Raw genomic sequence first — 23,078 nt, forward strand, 5'->3', positions numbered from 1 at the left:
GGGTAACAAAATAGTTAATGAGGAAAGTTATTCTTTACAAAAAAAAAAATAACCTTTCTTGCAAGCTTTAATAAAATACCAAACGTAGGATATAATTATCAGTGAAAATAAAACCATATAAAAATTTGTTAAAGAATTATGTAATTGAAAGGACAGTCTGACCTCACTTCAAGCTGCTGATCAATTTTAAAAACAAATACTGAGAAAACCAGATAACATGTTCTCTAGTAAATCAAAGTAGGTAGTACATAACAATGCCTGTGAAGTAATTGTTAACAAAAGCAATAACAAAATTCAACCTGTATATAATAAAATCTCTAGATCTAATTCCAATTGTACAAAATGCAAGATATTATTATTGATAATGTATAAAATGATAGAAAATACAGGATAATAAGCATGTCAAATTCATAGAGAGAAATTTAACCCTGAAATGTTAACCCTGAAATGTGAGAAATTCTGTAGGGCAAAAACTCAGTTTGCTCTAAAAATAAATTGCATTTTTTTAAAAAAAGGACACTTACAGATTAACAGAAACTGATAAATTAGATCAACCAAAATGCAAGGTATATACCTGTTTGAATCTTGACAAAAATACTTTTGAGATAATTAAATTAACCATAAATTTGAAACCAGATATTAAAGAATTATTGTTCTCTTTTTGTTTGAGATGTATTTTATGCATCAGATACATGGTTTTGTTTTTATGTTCTTGTTAGCTATATGTACCTAAATTAGAGGTAGAATATGTTATCTGAGTTTTGTTTTAAAATATTCCAGAATTTTTAAACTAATAGAAACAAAACAAGCAGAAAAATACTGGATGTTGAAACTTGGAGGTAAGTAAATGCTAGTTTGTTATATTATTTTTTTACTGATTTCAGCATATTTATTTCCATAGTAAATTTGTTTCTTTAAATGGTAGCTCTTGATACTGAGATAATTATATTAGTTGTATTTCATAAATGGTAGCTACTATTGTAATTGAAAGGACGGCTGAGAAACAAAGACAGAAAATGGATTCAAACTACTACCAAATAGAAGAGCAAATACCAGTGATCAGAGTGAGGAAAAAGAGGAAGATCGACCAGGTTAACGCCAGTGAGTGGCTGAATAATCTATACAAATACCAGAAAAAGAGGACCAGTGATTGTGGCTAGTTTATACTCAAACTCAACATATCTAAAATTGAGCCCATATTCAATTCCCACAAACATTTATCCTCTGTTGTTTCTTATTTTAGTTAATGGCACAAGCCAAAATCCTAGCATATAGCCCTAAATCTTCTTTCCCTTTGCTTCTTACTGCTCTTGAATTTATCACCTACATATCTCTCAAATTCATTAACTTATGTCCATCTCAGAGATCATTACTCTAGTCTAAGCAATGTCATTTTTGCCTGGTTTATATCAATAATCTCCTAACAGTTATTTCTACATTTAGTCTAGCCCCCTACCCCACATCTGTTCTCACCTCAGTAGCTTGAGTGACAAGTTTTAAATTCATGTATGATTATCCAAAATTTTGCTGCAAAGCCTTTATGGACTATGAGCTGGTCAATACATGCACCTTCATACTTATATCACACCTCTACCATTTTGGGGGTTGCAGCCACCTTAACTGTCCTTAAATCCCTTGAATATACCAACCTACTTCCACTTCGGAGACTTTGAACATGCTATTCTCTCTACCTGGAAAGCTCACACTCCTGCTTTTCTCCCCTTCATCAAACAGACTTCTACTGATCCCTCAAGTGTCACTTGAAATGTCACTTTTCCCATAAAATTATCCCTGACTATCCCTTCTCTCGTGAGACTAGAAAGGTCCTTCTGTCTGTTCCCTAATTTCTAATTTTCTCTTATAGCAACTTAAAAAGTAATTTAATCCAGAAAAAAAGTTATTTAAAGTACATGTAGTTAAAATATTATTTCAAATTACTAAAATTAAAATAGTATTTTAAGAGACAATATCCTTCATGGTGATAGAGATTTTTGTTGTGCTTACCATAGCATTCCCATCTCTCCCCATGTCTGATAGTTGGTGCTCAGTAAATACTTGAAGAGTATTTACTGAACCCCTAATTCTACTTTATAGGGCATTGCACTAATTTCATGTCAAGTCATGCAATAATCTCCCCAAATAGGATAGGACCCTTTCAAATCCTACAACCTGAAGATATCTAAAGAAGGCACATCTAGAGTCAGGAAGAAAGCACTCTAAATGGAATTTAATATTTAGGAACCCAAGATTGGCAATAAGACTGAAGACTACAACACATGTAGGCCAGAGGAGACAGTGGCCTATACTGGGGACAAATAAAGAAGTCTATTTAAGAACATCAACCCTGTAAAGGAAATTAACAGGACAAAGTACATTTTAGTAATTCCTCTAAGCAGGCTCTACAGATTATGAAAAATAGACAGGACAGCAGACACAAAAGCCCTTAAAGAGCATGATGAAGACTTTCTAAGTTATTTCACTGGAAGCCTGATAGTGGGGCAAGTGTAAGGCAAAATTCTTAATTAAATTGAACATGAGAAGTTGAATTCTGTCTGCGAGTATATAGAAAAGAATTATGAAATGCCACATGTGGTTACAAGTAATGCAGAACCAAGGCTCCCCAGGGACAAGAAGTCTTGTGTTAATCTCTTTGTGGCTCTGAAAGAAAGAGAGAAAAGATTAAGCCTCCTTGTGGAGATCATGTGATGACTTCCTGATCCCAGCCAGAGGCAGGATTTCCATGGAAACTTCTCTTCCTCTTCACCCACACACTGCTCCATGTACCTGCAAAGCCTGCTCTGTCTCAAAAAAGTTGTTTGGAGGAGCTGTGACTTTTTTCTTTTTTTTTTTCTTTAAATAATGAGGAAAACTCCAGCAAAAAGAGAAAAAAGCAGAACAGTCTGACACTCTGGCATCATCAAAATAGTGACAGCTTTTCCTAGAATGCTTCAGCTAAGGACCCAAACACTAATGATCTCCTCTTTTCCTTTTTCATTAATTTCAGTGGACCACCCAGCTTTAAGTTTGGAGGAGGACAAAGAAGGAAGCTTCAGAGGGGCAACTTTGATTTGACTACTCTCATTTTGTCACTCTTCAGCTCACAAAAGGGCTCACTTTAGTTCAAACCACTAAGTCTTTAAGCCCCTCCATGTATTGGCCCCAGGTTTAATTTTCTATAATGTGTGGAGGCCTATCTGAGTGTAATGCTCCAACTCGACAGATGAAACACAGTTCCCATCTCTACACGTTTCCCCTGTCTCAGGTGTTGTATCTATTCTGAATTGTCTGTCCAACTTATGCCCACTCCTTGAGGTATTAATCAAGGGCACTGCCTTGATAACACTTGCATATTATCCAAAATTATGCAATTCTTTCTAGTATCAGCCCACAAATACATCTCTTCCATTAAAAGTTTGATTTACTTATTATCTATACTACTCATTTGAAAACTAACATAGTTAAATTATATTTTTTAGCCATGAATTTCAGTTTCCCTAGCTCACTATACACAGAGAAGGAACTTTTGAAATAATTGAGATGACCAAAAAGTATTTGCAAAGAAATATATTTCTCCTTTTTCATTCACTCACTAATTGAGAATTTCTTTGCACAAAACACATTGCAAAAACATTTTCAAATAAATTCTTAATTTCTAGAATTTATAGGAAAAACAACATGTCTACAGCATTGGAGAGAGAGAGAGATGCAGAGAGAGAGAAATGCAGAGAGAGAGAAGCAGAGAGAGAGAGCGCGCGCTCTTTGCCGTGGGATATCCCCACAATGAAGCAAATCAACCAGCTATCAAAGTGAGCTATCCTTAGGAGTTGTCAGAAAATGCATCAGGATTATCAGGTAAAAGTATAAGATTTTTTTCTGATCCTTTGTATACAATAAATGAACTGAAATTCAATAACATATAAGGAATTATCTCTGGACTCTGAAGACAATCTCTCTGTGCATATGGAGTTCTTCAAATATTGTAGCCTGTTTACGGTCTCTGAGAAATAACTAGCTAAAACCCATAATCTTTAATACTTCCTAAACTTTGTTAATAAGAGAAGCTCTATTCCTGACACTACCTCTCATCTGCAAGTTCAAATCATCATTAATTTTGTAGTCTATTAACTGGGTTTGCTTAGGTCAGGCATTATTATTATTAATCTTATTGTTAATATTCTAACCATAAGAATTAAACTATTAATGGTGAATAGAGTTTTTCACTTTAACATAGACCTATCCCACTGGTGGGATATGAGCCAATTCCAAAGAAAAGTCAGTCATGTGCTTTTCAGAGGATGAAAGCTTAAGATAAAGACTAAAAGTGTTTGATGCTGGAGGTGGGAGTGGTATTATATAGGTCTCAGCCAAGACATGTGATAATCACTGTAGGAGTAGCTGGAAAGAGAAGTCTGTGACTCCAATTAGCCAGTTTCAGCAGACCTTGTGAGGACTAGAGGAAGAATGATCCTGGCTGTTTTGTACTGCCTGCTGTGGAGTTTCCAGACCTCCGCTGGCCATTTCCCTCGAGCCTGTGTCTCCTCTAAGAACCTGATGGAAAAGGAATGCTGCCCACCATGGAGTGGGGACGGGAGTCCCTGTGGCCAACTTTCAGGCAGAGGTTCCTGTCAGAATATCCTTCTGTCCAATGCACCACTTGGGCCTCAATTTCCCTTCACAGGGGTGGATGACCGGGAGTCGTGGCCTTCCATCTTTTATAATAGGACCTGCCAGTGCTCTGGCAACTTCACGGGATTCGACTGTGGAAACTGCAAGTTTGGCTTTTGGGGACCAAACTGCACAGACAGACGACTCTTGGTGAGAAGAAACATCTTTGATTTGAGTGCCCCAGAGAAGGACAAATTTTTTGCCTACCTCACTTTAGCAAAGCATACCATCAGCTCAGACTATGTCATCCCCATAGGGACCTACGGCCAAATGAAAAATGGGTCAACACCCATGTTTAGTGATATCAACATTTATGACCTCTTTGTCTGGATCCATTATTATGTGTCAATGGATGCACTGCTTGGGGGATCTGAAATCTGGAGAGACATTGATTTTGCCCATGAAGCACCAGCTTTTCTGCCTTGGCATAGACTCTTCTTGTTGCGGTGGGAACAAGAAATCCAGAAGCTGACAGGAGATGAAAACTTCACTATTCCATATTGGGACTGGCGGGATGCAGAAAAGTGTGACATTTGCACAGATGAGTACATGGGAGGTCAGCACCCCGCAAATCCTAACCTACTCAGCCCAGCATCATTCTTCTCCTCTTGGCAGGTAAGATGTGCTGGATGTATGATGTCAGAGCAGGGAGGAACCGAAACAATCACTTCTTCAGGCAGGATATAAACTTCTCTTCTGAACACCCCACTGAAGCCCCCATCAAGAATAGAAATGATGCCATGTTAAGAACTCTCAGTGTACCTTGTATTTTTCCTTTATAGCACACTTTAGATATTTCTGTAATTATTTGTCTAACGACTTCTACTAGGTTTCTAAACTGCAATGAACAGAGTACTTGATTCATTATTGTATTTCCCAGAACATAGTATGGTGCCTTTAGAAATGGCAATAGCACATTATGTATTTTGTGAATTGAATAAATGAATGAATGAATGCATATTTGGATGATTAAAAAAATGATATACACTAATGTTTCTGAAAAATAAAATTATTACAACAGGATTCATATGGTGTACAAATTAAAAATGCAAATTCCTGGCCCTATCCCAGACTCATTGGTCAGAATCTTCAGGAGATAGTCCTGAGAAGGCACAATTTACTAAGTGTCTATGTTGATTCTTTTAATCAGGAATGTTTGGGAAATAATTATTGGATTAGATCTTCATTTTTGAAAGTATGAAGATCCCGAGGCTTAAACAGGTAAATAATGAAGATGGCTAATATTCATTGAACATCTAGCATGTGTAAACCCTGTGGCAAATGTTTTTGTGCATTCGTTCATTTCATGCTCTTATCAATCTTTCCCTATTTTAGAGGTTATAAAGGTATCAGGTAACTTGCATAAGATCATACAGCTAATAAGAAGCAAAAAAAAACATTTATTCTCTAATAATCTGGCTATATGACCACTGTATCCTATTTCCAAGGATGTAACTGCTGTGATATCTTTAGCTAAAGGATCTGGTTCATTTCTCACTTTTTCTTTAGGCTGCATTAGAAGTTAGCTTTCTTTCTCAGTCCTTGAAAACTTTAGATAAAATATGAAGGATTACTATTTGGAATTGAATTCCTATTTCATCTATTCTGAATTTTTCATTTTGAATTAGGGGCAAATGGTAACCAAAGAAATATGTGTTTAATTATTTATCATTTAAAACCATATGTTAAAGGAAAGCTCTTCTGTCTGTCTTCCAAAACTTTCTAATACAGCATTTTTGACTAGCAATGCTCTATGAAATTAAGCCCAATATGTGAATGGGATGAGAAGAATCTTGCACTCAATTTCTCAAAATCTGCAGTTTTGAAATGTAGATCGCATTCTCCACCGAACCAAGTTTGTACCCCATCCCAATGAAGTCTATTGAAGTTCATTTAAAAAATGGCCACTGTATAATTTTTGGTGTTATTAGTCAGCTATTTACCAAACGTAATGGGTTTTATGCAGGAAAGGCTAGAAAAATGTGCTCGGAAAAAAAATCTATTTCAATGAGCTTTCAGACCTCCTACCTTAATCTATAATGTGCAAACTCTCATCTAGCTCTCATATCCTGTGTTCCTGTTTAAAAAAACTGCCAGGATTGGACATGGGATTTTCAGTCAGTTGTTATGCTTTGTTTAACTATGTGGCTTAACTTGACCCAGAAAGGTTGGAGGACTGTCTAAATTACTAAAATAAGCTGCAACATCCACAGGAAAGCTTAATAGATACACATTGATTTTTAATTACATGAGATGTGTAATACGAGATGATATCCACGGCTATATGCGTATTGTTTTCCTAATTACTTATTGTTAAGTGGAACTTTTTCCTTTTTCTTTTCATGAATGTGTTCAATTTTAATACTTTCTAGAAAAAAAAAAATGTGTCAAGTGGGTAAGCCCTGAACTGAAATTGCTACAATTATCAACTTCAACCTTGTTCTATGATTAAATTTCTGTGTAGAAACAGGTTTCAAAAATAAAATTAGAAAACAGAGTGGAAGGAAGATGATTGAAGAGAAACAAGGAAATCACAGTTTAAGAAAGGTGAAATGAATGAACATTTGCTGCTCACCTACTGTGTTTTAGTAGTGTCAAGAGATTATTAGTGGCAGAGGTGACAGTCAAACCCCACTCACATTGGCTGTTTCCACTCCTTCACACAGCCTCTCTGGTTACAAAGTCCTTATAAAAGTTAAGATTGATTGCTTACATTGATTTAATTCAGAGTTTTCAATGTCAAAATCACCTAGGAAGCTTCCAAAAAACCATTAAAAATAAAAAATAAAAACTGTTGCAAGATTTTTACGCACCTAATTTCTTGCCAGAAATTCAGATTCAGGTGGTCTTCCGTGAGGTTGTAAAAGTGTAAAAGCATCCGGATGTGTTTGTTTTGTTTTTTGTTTTGGCAGTGGCGCGATCCCCGCACGCTGCACCCTCCACTTCCCAGGTTCAAGTGATTCTTCTGCCTCAGTCTCCCTAGTAGCTGGGACTACAGGGATCCACCGCCAGGCTCAGCTAATTTTGTGTACTTTTAGTAGAGATGGGGTTTCACCCTGTTGGCCTGGCTGGTCTTTAACTCTTGACCTCAAGTGATCTGCCGCCTCAGACTCCCAAACTGCTGAGATTACAGGCCTGAGCCATCATGCCGGGCCTTCAAGTGTTTGCATTTTTAAACCCTCATTTTGTGATTCTAATGTGCAGCCAGCACTGAGAAGCATTGAGTTAATGAATATGGAGATTGTTTTGGTATCTCTTTACTTTCGTTTTACAAAAATGCAGGTTCTGTAATAAACACACCATTAATTTGAATGCCTTTGCCCAAATTGAATGCTTAAATTAAGAACTAGACTATTTTGTGTGAGATGAGATCAAAAACTTTCTAGATTGAGTTAATTAAGACCTTCCAAATTAGCTATGCTGATTCACCTTTCACATAAAGCCCTCTTTTTTTTTTATTGGTTTCAGACATCATTTTACTTGACCCCAAAATTGAGATTTTAGAGATTTGATAGCATTTACTAACTCTGAGCTGAGAGATCTTCAATGGTATTTAGGGTAGCGTCTGCATTTTATTTAAAAACTATAGAAAAGTCTAAAATGGTAGGATGATTGTCCAAAGTCACACATCTGAGGACTAAAACCGAGCGGCTCTGACTGCAGTGCTTTTTAAGTCAACAGTGTTATTTCTTATTTATAAGGATCCATTTAGGTTCAGAAGGGTTCAAGTAACTCGCTAATTTCTAGATGTATAATTTGACATGTAAACACTTTGACTCCCTTAAAATTCTCCTGCCCGAGACAACATAGGCAGACACAGTGATGTAATCCTTTTAATTTATATCATAATGAAAATATTCTGAGACTTTTACTGATCCACCTCTGTTACTCTAGTAGAGCTGACCCTCTCCCCTTTGTGCTATCATTGTACTTTATACAGATTTATATCATAGCACTTGTAACTTTTCATTACATGCAATGGTTTTCAAGCCTGTCTGTATCTACCAGCCTGTCAGCTCCTCCAAGGTAGAGATCATTTCTAAATATTTTTGTATCCACAGAACACAGGACTATAATATATACATGTAACAGGCTTTATAAATACATGCTGAATTTAACAAAATTTAACATCAAAGAAATGTTAGCTCCAGTGCTAGCATAGATCAAATATTAAACTCTGCATGGGTAGATTTCTAGGACCGTTCACTGCAGTTTTTTACAGCATTGGATTCCCAATACCTAGGATACAACAATGTCAACAGTAGCCACTTACTTAAATTTGGGTATAAGATATTTTGTGTAGTTCTCTCTGGTAGTTCCATATGTATGTGTGTGTGTGCATGCAAAGTAAGAATACAAGAAAGAAGATGAAGCAAGTTGCAACATAGCTGAGTGTGAATTAAATGAAATTAACATTTATTGGTCAGAGTTTTCTATTAAATATGTTAAAAATCAGGTAACTAATTTATTTGGAAATATTGTGTTCCTAATTCATGTCTGTTGTTTGTTTGCTCATTTATTTGTTTAATGACCAAAGCTTTTAAAGTAGAGGCCATGTTTGTCATCAATTAAAATAGTTCATTATATTTGGAGGTGGAGGGTTGCTTAACATTTAAGTACAAACTACCCGTGCTCAACATAATTAGATCTCATGTTATGCAACCAACAGATAAGCTAGCCATAAAAATAAAAGGGGTATCAGGAATAGGTGTCATGATGAACTGAAACAAAGACGAAAAACATTTCCTAGCTGATAGACATGAGCGAATTGTGACCAGGGAATTCACTCATCAGGTGAAAAGCACATCACATGGAAGCAAACAGTTGGAAGAAAAAAAGTCACATTTCAGCAGAGAGTCATGGGTTTTAGGTAACCATGACAACAGCTCAGTGAAATAACAGCTTCTCTTTTTCCTTTATGAAAAACATTTTGTGGAATGTCATATGGTTTGCATTTTTTGCCCCAGATAAACCTTTAATGCTATAACAAAATCTTTGCTCCCAAAAGCTTTTAATAGCTGGCAGTTTATGTTATTTCTTTAAATTTAAGAAAACAATATTTAGGTTCACCTTCCTCATTAATATATCTCTTCCTTGTATCTCCCCTTTTTTGCTTTGACTTGGAACACTTGATCTCCTCCCTCAGCGTATGTTATATATGTTATAAATCACTTGTGTTGAAATAGAAAAAGAACACAGTCATCATCAGAACATCCAGGTTCAAATTCTACCCCTGCCATTTGGTCGATGACATTGGACCAGTTATTTAAAATATTTGACCTTTTTTTATTCCCAAGAGAAAAAAAATGAGGTAGAATTACCATCTATACTTATTTTATGTGTGTGTTAATAGGAGGATTAAATGGAATGGAATACAGAACAACGTAGTACAAAGAGTATAGTCTTTTCAGTCACGTCAGCATGAATTTGAGTGAATTTCCATACTTACTTAGCTACAAGACCCTAAGCAAGTTACTTAATTATTCTGAGACGATTTTTGTCCCTAAAATTAGAATATAGGTTAAAGCATTACTGTGAAGGGATTCAATAAAATGTATTTATATGGCTTGTTAGGATCTGACATATTGAGTTTCATGTGTGGAAATAATATATTTTTAAATGATATATCAAAGTTAGATATTATAATAATGAATATTCAAACAGTGTGATACACCCAAAGTTAAAAACAATTTGGTGACCTGCCCAATGGTCTTGTTTTCAAAAATAATTATAATAGCTGTCATTATCAAACACTTTACACCTGGCACTCTGCTAAGTGCTTTATACATGTTAGATTATTTGATCATTGATAGAAAGGCATAATTCCCATTTACAGATGAAAAAACTTAATACTCAGAAAGCTTAAGTAAATTGCCCCAGGCCATGTAACTAATGGGGTCAGTATTGGAAACCAGGTCTTTCTGACTAGAATCTTCATGATCATAAGCACAATGCTAACAATTTCTCCTAGCCTGCCTCCTTTCCTGTATGTAGTGTAAAGACTAAGGTTTGGAGTTTTTCAAATTATTTCTGGAAACAGGGTAGATTTCCTCCTCGTTAGTAATACCTCCAGTCATCTGAACACTTAGTCACTTGGCAGTTGGCATTTCAGCAAAAATAGTTTCATTCAAGCCTCTCTAATTTAACTGAGTCGGCTGTAGGAGTCTTTAAGGCAGCAGGATCGTTTGAAAATATCCTGAGATTACTCAAAGAGGAATAAAAATGATTTAGTCTATATACTTGTAGTGTCTAGTTAATCAAAATTATAAAAGCATCCAACATACTACATTCAATGTAAAAGTTAGGTTAGTTTTATTCAACCATTCCTAAACTATTAACATATCATAATAAATGTAGTGGGTATTGCTTTGGAATCAGGAAGCTTGTGTTTTAGTACTTTGGTTTTGACTCCAAACATCATATGTCCCTAAGACAAGTCACTCAACAGTTCCAGTTCTCAATTACATACAGATGAAAGGATTTAGGAATGTTGTAAAGTACAAGGAAAACTAGAAACTGGCATTAGTTGAGCCAGAAATTATTTGTTGAATAGTTTCTTTTCATATATCATGTCATAGTACAGTTTTAAAAAATTGAGATTTAACAAGCCTAAAAAACATGTTCATTGCCCCATGACTAGTAAGAAAATTAGCCAGAATTGAAGTCACATCTACCTGCATTATGGATCCCAATTTTTTCTCCACCACACAATGCATAATTCATAAGTTAGATCTTAGTGACCAAAAATTAAGAGTAACTTCTCTAAGCATTTCTTATCTAACACAGTAGCAGCCATCTATGGTGGGGGACTGCCCATTCAATTCTACTTGAGATGACTAAATTTGTTTATACATGCTTATAGATAGTAAATTCGGTGGGATAGGGGACTAATAAAATAGTCTTGATTATTTTCAAATGTGATGCAAACAGTTGACCAGTAAGACATTTTACCTTTAAATTACTATTCTATGTGCCTCACCTACTGTTCACAAAATTATAAATCATAACATGGGACTTTATACCCCATTAGCCTTTTGTAGTCTTTCACAGTCTGGCTTAGTATCCTCATCATGAAAATGGAGATAAAATCATAAAAATACACAGGGTAGTTGTGAGAATTTCAATTTTTAGTGTTCACAGAGATAGCTCCCTTATGGCCTAGGACAGAGTAGGGACTCAACATATGTTTACAAAAATAAGTTCTAGAAATATTTTCTATGGTAGAGGTGGTACCAACAACATGACTGAGAAAAATGAGCACTCAACACATACTTTTTGTAGGAGATTCTTTGGCTCATTCGTTGACTCTGTTCATTCATCCAACAAATACTTATTGCACATCTACAGAGTGCTGGAAACTGAACTAGATTCTGAGGGTAAAGAAATAAACAACAATGTAAAAATAAATGTGTCTTCATGAAGGATGCATTTTTATAAGGGATATAATAATCATTGTATATTAGAGACGAAAATGAATAAGTATAAGTTGGGTAAAGAACAATGTTATCTCCCTAGTGGTCCCAAGCCTCCCACAGAAGCATGCACCTGTTGTGGACAGTCAGTGATGGCAGGGTGGACTCTCCTAAATTTCATCTTCTGCTTTGAATTTCTCTCTCGCTACCTAATTACTCTATTTTATTAAATGTAAGGTATCAATGAATTTAAGTGATGCATTAATTTATGTAACACTAAGAAAAAGTAAAATTTATGTTTTTCTTAAGAGCTCTTTTTGGCTTATATAGTCATACATTTTTATCATAGTTTATTCTTCTGCCTACATATAAACGAAACTATAAGAAAAATAATTTGGTGAAGGATTCTTGAATTTTTTTTACATTCAGAGTCAGTCCCTTTTGAGTTCCTTTTTAAGTAAGAGTCAACAATGCCTGGTTTTTTTTTTTACTAATTATTTGCCTTGGCCTTAAAGAATGGGTAGGATATTAGATGCATGGCAAAAAGTGGGCATGCTTAGCCACAGTCAGAGTCATAGAATGGAGAAGAACAAGCAGTGTCAGAGAAGAGTAGACCATCTGACTTTAGCAGCAGGATCACACAGGATGTCAGCATGTGGAGAATGGTTGCCTGACTTGAGATGTTTTGGAGGTAGAATTGACAATATAAAAACAGTGCCATCACATGATGCTCCATGCTCAGAAGCAGACTCCACATTTGAGGTTTAATGATCTGTGGTCTTGATGTTGAAATTCTTATTAATCTTATCTTTAAGTTTGTGCTTTATAAGTGAAGTTATAGGGACAATGGAGCATATGCTTGGTTCATATGTGTCCTGCAGACCCTTTGTTCTTTGTTTTCCTGGGATGAGTCTCGGCTACCACTAACCCATCCACCAGCCCCATCTAGTTTCTACTTCCTCACCCTCTGTCCAAGGCCACTGGTGGGAGGAAAGAGGTCAACATTCCACATCACTCTCCAACCCTGGTGGGTTCCTTGGTGCAAGCAAGAAGAGGTGTGAAGTTGGGTGTTGGTCCCATGATTTGTTGGTTCAGGGTAAAATGGAGGCCTTCTCTACTTAGACTGGCTGCGCCTTAGCATGGTGCACAGGTGATTACATATGGGCCTCTCACCCAGCATCATGGACTGAATTGCATCTCCCAAAAACGTGTGTGTTGAATCCCTAATTCCCAATGTGACTGTATTTGGAGGTAGGGCTTTAAGGAAGTAATTAAAGTTAAGTGAGGTCATAACAGAGAGGTCCTAATCCAATAGTACTGGTGTCCTCATAAGAAGAGGAAAAAGACAGAGCTGTCTCTTTCTTTATGTATACATAAACAGCCTTCTGAAGATGGAGAAAAGGTTTCCTCTGCAAGACGTAAGAGAGACCTCACCAGACAGCTTGATCTTGGACTTCCAAACTCATGAACTTTGAGAAAAGAAATGTCTGCTCTTTAAGCCACCCAGTCTGTAGTATTTTCTTATGGCAGCCTGAACTAATCTACCCACCTACTCAAACAAGTCTTAGCATGGAGGTTTCAATCCCTAAGGAGTCACCTATTCACTGTAGACTGAGACTGTGGGCCACCTATTCCCTATAGATTGAGAAAGTAAATATTGATTTCTCTACCCACAACCAAGGTCTCAACATTTACCTGGTGCTGCAAATTGCATAGCCAGTCCTGCCTAGAGCACAATATTTACAGGTAAAATAGACGAGGAAGAGCTAGTAGGACACACCAAGTAGTAACAGCAAGAGAGAAAGGCAAAAATCAAAGGGGATGTGATCATAGAAATCAATAGATAGAGGAAGACAGAGGAATGTGTTTTGTGAAAGTGAAAGTGGTCAACTGTGCCCAGTGCTATTTTAACATTAGGACCTGCAGGGATAATTGGATTTTATAATATGGAGTCTTTGAAGGTTCATAACAAATTCATTGGTCAAGAGATGACAGAGGAAGATGACTAGAGTGCCTTTATGTGGGAAGGAATAGCCAGGAAATGGAAGTTTCATTTAAGATAGTTGTTAAGATTTGAGTTTTTAATCACACAGTCTATATTCAAATATTAACTCCCCCAATTTTATAAACTATATATGTTTGATGAAGTCACTTAACTTCTATAAGCCTGATTTCTCATTGATGAGATGGAAATATCAAGATAACTCCTCTCATACAATAATTGATTTATTGTTATTGAATTTCAAACCAAAGTCTTAAAATGTCTTTCTGTCAGGCACCATACCATAACACAATAATACATAGTGAACAGGATACAGTTTTTATTTTGGTAGAGTTTATCGTCTAACAGGTATGTTTATAAAGATTAAATATGTATACCATATTGCCTTATTCATTGATTTAAAAATTCATTTACAAAAATATTAGCAATTTGAGTATTTTATGTAACTTACCTTCTAGTGGAGTAGGTCTAGAAAGTGTGTGTGGTGAGACAGTAAAATGATATATATAATATTTTATTATTTTAAAAATTTGAAGGAGTTAAACATATAAGTTATATATATATATATTGTTTTACTGTCTCACACACACTTTCTAGACCTACTCCACTAGAAGGTATGTCACATAAAGTACTCAATAGTTAAAATGCTAATACTTATTAAAAAGCATTTTAAATCAATGAATAAGGCAATATGGTATAGACATTTAATCTTTATAACCATACCTATTAGACTGTAAACTCTATAAAAATAAAAACTGTGTTTATCCTGTTCAATATGTATTCTTGTGATCTGGTATAATGCCTGACACATAGACATTTTAAAACTTCGGTTTGAAATGCAGCAACAATAAATCAATTATTCTATGAGAGGAGTTCTTTTGATTATAGTATGTTAGAAGTTGCTAAGTGCACAGATAAAGCAGAAATTAGTGGTGTACAGTAAATGTTTAATAACTTGTTCTCAATGGGGAGTGGGAAGGTAGGGAGATACGATTCTGATTTTCCAATTGTTGTGGTGTAAATACTGACAATGGTAGATTTCCATCTAATGATGGGATATTGCTGAACATTCCAATACTGAGAAGGGTTACACACATTGAATTTTGCTAGTGCTAACCAGCTCTACTACACTGCTAAAGTGGGTGAGTAAGGCTGAATATGATGTTAAATAGATGTTTGGTGTAGATCTCATTAAGATAATGAGGATATGAATAACCCAAGCAGGTATCAGGAGAAAACGGTCTACCTAGAAAAAATAACCAATACAGGAACATGTTGCATAAGAGTGATTGTTGAGTTCTGGGAAGTGCAAAGAGACCAATGAAGATATAGAAGAGAGGGAAAGGGAAAGATCAGCAGGAAATAATGTTTGCATCAGACAGGTTCTCAGCAGAAAATAGATACTCAAATCAAGTTATATTAAGACAGTTTATTTACAAAAATTCGATCAAGATTTAGGGAAATCAACAAAGAACAACATCCTGTTGTCAACCACAACCGAGATATAGGACTAGAACTCTCTATTTTATTTTAACCTAGAACCTACTTTTAAAAAATGTTGAATGTTGAGCTCTGCTAGACTAGTTGTAAAAGCACAAAATACACTACAGATGAAGTTGGAAAACTTGGGTTGCAGTCACAACACTGCCATTTATTTGCCATATAACCTGGAAAATGCCACTTAACCTGAGTCTCATTTTCCTTACTTGTGAGGTGGAAAGTATTGCTTTGTGATTTAAATAAGGCAATGCATGCACCATGTTTTCTTAAAAAGTTTTGCTTATAAAAAGGTGGGAAATTCTTATTTTTAAGATGGTATTTCTGCAATGAAAATCACCTCGGTTCTAGCTAAAGTTCAGAGAAATTTCTAGTTTTTAAAAAACAATCAACCATGAGTATTGTACTGCACATCAAAAAAAAGAGACAATAATAGGACATTTTATGAACAAAAAAGCACAAAGTGAAAGTAGTTCTAGTCCTTGACATTCTAAATATAATATAGATTAATGTTTTTAAAGCTACTGTTTGAGTGTTTTCTGTTGGTCATGCCATGTGCTATGGGCCTTATGTATAGAGAGATGACTATCTCTATTGTTACCAACCCTAGCCTCAGCACTTGGCACAGTGCTTAATATATCATAGGTAATTAATAAATATTTTATTTTCTATAACTATGTGAATTAGTTGTTGTTATCTTCATTTGATAGATGAGGTCTAGACAGTTAAATCAGTTTCTTAAGTGGTAGATGCAACACTAGAATCCTGTTCTAGGTTTTAACTTTCATGGCTCATTCTGCAACCTTAAAAAGCTAATTCCTTCAACATTTTAAAATGTAGTCATATGCCGCACGATGGAATTTCTGTCAAGGATGGACCACATATATGACAGTGGTCCCACACTACTATAAATGGAGCTGAAAAATTCCTGTCACGACATCATAGCAGTCATAATGTTATACACAATGCATTACTCATGTCTTCGTGGTGATGCTGGTGTAAACAACTACTGAAATCCCAGTTGTATAAAAGTCTAGTACATACCATTATGTACATTACATAATACTTGATAATGATAATAAACAACTATGTTACTGGTTTATGTATTTACTATTCTATATTTTTATCATTATTTTTGAATGTGATTCTTCCACTTATAAAAAAGTAAGTTAACTGTGAAACAGCCTCAGGCAGGATCTCCAGGAAGTGTTCCAGAAAACGCCATTGTTATCACAGAGATGACAGCTCCATGTGTGCTATTGTCCCTGAAGATTTTTCCAGTGGGACAAGATGTGGAGGTGGAAGACAATGATATAGACAATATTGACTCTGTGTAGGCCTACGATAGTATATATGCTTGTGTCTTAGTTTTTAACAAAATTCCAATTATGTTTATATGTAAAAAATTAAATAACATAAAGCTTATAGACTAAAGATATAAATATTTCCTACAGTTGGACAATGTGTTTGTATTTTAAGCTAAGTGCTATGATCAAAAGACCCCAAAAGTTTTAAAAAATTAAGTAAAAAAGTTACAGGAAGTTAAGTTTAATTTATTATTGAAAAAGAAAAATATTTTTATAAATTTAATGTAGCCTATATATATAGTGTTTATAAAATCTACAGTAGCGTAAAGTAGTATCTTAGGCCTTTATATTCACTCATTATTCCCTTACTGACTTACCCAAAGCGACTTCTACTCCTGCAAGGTCCATTTATGGTAAGTGTCCTGTATGTACAAGTATGCCATTTAAAAATATTTTTTATACTGTATTTTTACTGTACCTTTTGTATGTTTAGATAGGTTTAGATGTACAAATACTTGCCATTATCTTACAGTTGCCTATAGTGTTCAGTACAGCAATGTGCTGGACAGGTTTGTAGCCCAGGAGCAGTAGGTTTTACCATACAGCCAAGATGTTTAGTAGGCTATACAATCTAGGTTTGTGCAAGTACGGTGACTATGATGTTCACACAATGACAAAGTCACCTAATGATGGATTTCTCAGAACATATCCCTGTCATTAAAGACACATAATTGTGGTAATCTCCTAAGGAGAAATCTAACAATGGTAATTAGAAATTCCAACATTTCTACCCTTCTTCTACTGACTCAGGTGGTGACAATTTGTTTAACATGAGGGTGTTTTGTACAGATTATCTGTAGCCGATTGGAGGAGTACAACAGCCATCAGTCTTTATGCAATGGAATGCCCGAGGGACCTTTACGGCGCAATCCTGGAAACCATGACAAATCCAGAACCCCAAGGCTCCCCTCTTCAGCTGACGTAGAATTTTGCCTGAGTTTGACCCAGTATGAATCTGGTTCCATGGATAAAGCTGCCAATTTCAGCTTTAGAAATACACTGGAAGGTAATCTCTTTCTTTTCACTTTTAATTTTTTTTTCTGAATTTGTATTTACAGTCTCTTATCCAAAGTCTGAGGAGATGTTTGAGAATTCAGAATTTTCTGAGTTGACCAAGAATATGTGTTGTCTATACTTATATTGACAATGACCCTAGCCAACACTGGTCAGCACGTTATAATTCAACATCTTAGCTTCAGGAGTCAGGCATGGTGGCTCATGCCTGTAATCCCAGTTTACTTGGGAGGCTGTGACAGGTTGATGACTTGAACTCAGGAGTTTCAGGCTGCAGTGAGCTATGACTGTGCCACTGCATTCCAGCCTCAGTAACAAAATGAGAGAGTCTATGAGGAAAGAAGAAGCAGCAGAAGCAGAAGCAGCAGCAGCAGCAGCCGCTTTAGTGAAATATATGAATATATTCATCTTATGAATAAATACAGGCAATAGGCAACCTAATAGTGAGTGATGTCAGTTTTTTCCATTAAAAGAGAAAAAGTAATTACATTTCCAGAACAATTTTGTATTGTAGAATTTCAGATATAAGTCTATGGACTGATAGTATTTTCCTACATTTTAGTGTTTTAGTTTTCTCCTGTTTAAAATATTCTAGGCAGTTGTGTTCTTTGAGGTAAGTTCATTCATTTAACTGTAATAAGGACACAGCACATAGGTCAAGCCTCCATATCATTATTCCTTAAGTTTTCTGTTCTTCATCAGAGATTACATCTCATGATCTTTTCTAACTCCTAAATATTTCTCCTACAAATGCTTTCATCTTGCTTGCATTTTGCATTCAACATCTGTTCATTCTTCTCTGCTCATAGCTGACCCAGTCATGAAACCCATTCCATTCACATAAATTTCCATTAGGAAAACAAAATTACAAACATTCAAGTCACAAATTTAAGAGGAGTTTGGGGAAGACATAGGCACTGACTTGTGGCAAGGCAGACAACTCAAAATTTAACACTAGACATCTCACCTCCTTAAAGACCTGTAACACCTTACCACATAGAAAAACTTTCCTCTCTTTTGTAATCCTTTCTCCTTAACTTGTTCTTTTTTTTTTTTTTTCCTTTTTGTCATTGTTTTACACCCTAACTTTTGTTATTGTACTGTGCAGAGCGGTTTTACTGTTTCGTTCATTTCCTTGTTTTACTCAAAACCATAGTCTCAGGGTCTTACATCCAGAATCAATTTAAGCAACGAGAGTCTCATCCTAAAGATGAATTCTGTTTTCCAGCTATGTAAACAGAAATTAGGTTTATTCTTCTACAGTAATATTCATGATTAACTTTTTAAAGTAATAACCATATCTAAAGCACCATGTCAAACACTTTGTATGGCATTATCTCACTCAATTTCTTATAACCATCCTCTAAGGAAGATTGCATTTATTATTCCCACTTTTAAGGGAGGAAACATTATCAGAGATATTCATCTTTTGGTTATTGCTTCTCATTGAATAAGCGGCAGAGATAATCTGCACCCAGCTTTATCACGTACCAAAGTCCAAGTTCTTTCCTTCGCACTCTGATGATCAACAGTGGGTTGAGAGTTTCTTTGAAGTGGACAATACCAGTTTGGTCTTTTGATACAAGAAGGCAAGACATAGTACCAGGGAATTTCAGAGCCTATTTAATGAATCTAAAGTACGCAATTTCAAAGTCACAATCTGGGAGGATTGGGTGACCCACTGGACTCTTTAGGGATTAACAATAGTACTCAGAAAGCTGATATTAATGATGTTGCAAAATGAAGCTACATCTTTAAGGAAATTGGAGTATTTTTCTGTTTCTTCAGGCAAAGTTTTCAGCCATGAGTGACAGAAGCATATATTTTATTATTACGAAGCATGGGTTGGTCACAGAAATAAGGCAGGGGAACATCAGTCGTCTAGGGTCTCAAGTCAAAGAAAAAAAGTGACTCAAGATGTGTCAACTCAGCCAGTGGTTTTCAAGTGAGAGTCTAATACACACAGGTAAGGAGGGAACAGCAAATTTACTGCAAATAATTTGCTACTACAAATAATTTATGTTTGTAAATTATTTTTTCCCATAATTTATTCTTATTTTACACACTTTAGTAGGCAAAGCGTGTGACAAAAGACGCAACATAGCATATTGTCTGGCACACAGTAGGTGTTCAATAAGTATCTGATAACCGAATACATAAATAATAGTTAGAATCCTTCAAATTTGCCGGGCGCGGTGGCTCAAGCCTGTAATCCCAGCACTTTGGGAGGCCGAGACGGGCGGATCACAAGGTCAGGAGATCGAGACCATCCTGGCTAATCCGGTGAAACCCCGTCTCTACTAAAAAATACAAAAAACTAGCTGGGCGAGGCGGCGGGCGCCTGTAGTCCCAGCTACTCGGGAGGCTGAGGCAGGAGAATGACGTAAACCCGGGAGGCGGAGCTTGCAGTGAGCTGAGATCCGGCCACTGCACTCCAGCCTGGGCGACAGAGTGAGACTCCGTCTCAAAAAAAAAAAAAAAAAAAAAAGAATCCTTCAAATTTTATCTAACCCACCACTTACCTTATCTATGCCTGTTGCATGAAGTCCATGTCATGAGGCAAAATGTGAGAAACCATTAAGCTGAGCTGCCAAGAAAAACTTTTCTTTAGTAGGTACACATTTTAAAATTATTTTTCCTTAAATTTGTATTCAGCAATAATTTTAAGCTTACAGAATTGTGAAAATAAAAGCAATACAAAAACCATGAATATATATTTTACCCAAACTTACATTTTATCCTGATTCTCTCTCTCTCTCCCAGTCTGAACCATTTTGAGGGTAAATTGCATAGACTAACTCTTTACCCCTGAATATGTTAGTGTGTATTTCCTAAGGGTAGGGATAGACTCATATAGCCACAGAACAGTTTTCAACTTCAGTAAACTCTATAGATACAATGCTTGTATCAAATCTACTGTATATATTTCAGTTTTTAAAAATAGATACAATAATATCCTTTTCAGTATTTTTCTTCTCCAAAATAGAATCCAGTCTAGGGTCACATAGCATTTAGTTTTCATGGTTCTTTAGTCTGAAATATTTCCATAGTCTGTACATATGTGTCTTTATGTGATTGACAGCTCTAGAGGATATAGTTCCTCCTCTTCCTCCTCATTTTTTAATGGAATGTTCTTCATTTTGAGTGCATCTAATATTTCCTCATGACTAGATCCAGATAATGCACTTTTAACCAAAATTCTACATAGGTCATTATGCATCTTTCTGAGATGCTGTCACATCTGGAGGCACATGACTATCTGTCTCACGTTGGAGATGTTAATTTTGATCGCCTACTCCAGATGTGGTTCAATTTTCCCACTGCATAATTACTTCTTTCCCCTGTTTAATAAACTGTCTACATGGAGACATTTTAAGACTATGTAAATAAACCACCTGTTATCACAATTTCTCCTACAGTTGCCATCCATTGATGGCTACAAATGTATGATTTTTCAGCTTCAGCACTTCTTTTAAATTTATTAGCCAATATTCAGGATTCTTCTATTAGCAAGAATCCTCCATTCTTTCTATTTATTTATCTGTCTACCTATCTAATAATGGTATGGAGTAAAGGCTTTCCATTGTTTAATGGTATATAACTCATTGATGTGCTTAATTATCTTTGTATGCCAGTGGTTCCAGAATTTGCCCATGGTACACCTTCAAGCTTGTTCTTATGTCTCCATTTCATATACACATTTTTTTTAAAACACACACTCTCTCTGGTAAGTAAATTATTCTACAACATCTTGTACCTACAATGCTCCAGGCCTGAAATTAACCATGACTCTAAGGAGTAATGTTTTCTTTCATTGGAAGGAAATTCAAGGTCAAGATTTGGAAGCAAGTTTTGGTCACCAGAGAGACACATTTTATCTCACAACATGAATAGGGCAGGGAGTTTTCTTCTCCAAAATAGAATCCAGTCTTGGGGTGTCTTGGTCTACAAGGACTACTCAAGTGAATATAGCAGTGAGGACAATAGGAATTGAAAAGAGGTGAAATGTCACAATTACACCCTGCTCTCTCAATACTTGCACATGAAATGGAATTGTTGCTTTTGATTAAACCTCAAAGTTATTGCTTCCTTTTTTTTCTTGGTCTTGTGAGAAGTGTATAATGCACTTCCCATGGAACAAAATATTCATAGTCATTGCTAGGACAAAGGAACTATTGTATTTTTGTCTATGGAAGTTATTTAAGTAACCTCAGCTTTCCTCTTAGATTTCATTGCTGAAATAGTGAAGATGTGTAATTTGTGAACTGTATAAGAGAGACCTCATGGCCAGGCACGGTGGCTCACGCCTGTGGTCCCAGCACTTTGGAAGGCCAAGGCAGGTGGATCACCTGAGGTCCGGAGCTCGAGACCACCCTGGCCAACATAGAGAAACCCAATCTCTACTAAAAATGCAAAAATTAGCCAGGCATAGTGGCACATGTCTGTAATCCCAGCTACTCAGGAGGCTGAGGCAGGAGAATCACTTGAACCCAGGAGACAGAGGTTGCAGTGAGCCTAGATCATGCCACTGCACTCCAGCCTAAGTGAGACTCTTTCCAAAAATAAATAAATAAATAAATAAATTAAATTAAAACCTCATGTTTCTAGATAAAGCAAATACAAATAAGTCTGTATTATAAGCGGTTTTCTGATTAGGTTAAATAGGGAACCCTGTGCAGTGTCAGTTGTCATCAGTTGTCACATTAAAACAGAAATTTTCTCTCATGAAAATCTCTGCCTATCCATTATGTCCTGTATATCAGAGTTCACAAGAGATTTTTTTTTTTTTTTAATAGCACTGTTGGGGAGTGGGACATGGGAACTGAAAGTTCAATGAATTGATTAAAGGTAATCAAACTGATTAGGATTAGATCCTAGCTCAACCACTTCCTAGATGTGTGACCTTGGGTATGTTATTTAACTTCTCTGGGTCTTAGTTTTATCATCTGTAAAATGCGGATAACATAATAATGTATAAGTTTCAAAGAATTAAATGATGTAATACATGAAAGGTACTTAGAACATTTTTTTCAACAAAGGGCACAACACTATTGTGTTAAGCTGTGGTTAGTTGCTGACAACTTAGTTAGCAATCATTAACTTCTCTGGCAATTAGCTTAA

General features: G+C 35.8%; 1 protein-coding gene across 1 annotated transcript in view; it reads left to right on the top strand.

Moving 5' to 3' along the window:
* Positions 1–4,382: 4,382 nt before the first annotated feature.
* Positions 4,383–23,078, top strand: part of TYR (tyrosinase) — a 119,888-nt gene continuing 101,192 nt past the window's right edge. The window contains exons 1-2 of the mRNA XM_005579315.4: positions 4,383–5,280; positions 17,733–17,949. Coding sequence (XP_005579372.1) covers positions 4,462–5,280; positions 17,733–17,949 — 1,036 coding nt within the window. The 5' untranslated portion in view covers positions 4,383–4,461. The remainder of the gene's footprint in view (positions 5,281–17,732; positions 17,950–23,078) is intronic.

Source organism: Macaca fascicularis, chromosome 14, assembly GCF_037993035.2.
Source record: "Macaca fascicularis isolate 582-1 chromosome 14, T2T-MFA8v1.1".
Classification (NCBI taxonomy): domain Eukaryota; kingdom Metazoa; phylum Chordata; class Mammalia; order Primates; family Cercopithecidae; genus Macaca; species Macaca fascicularis.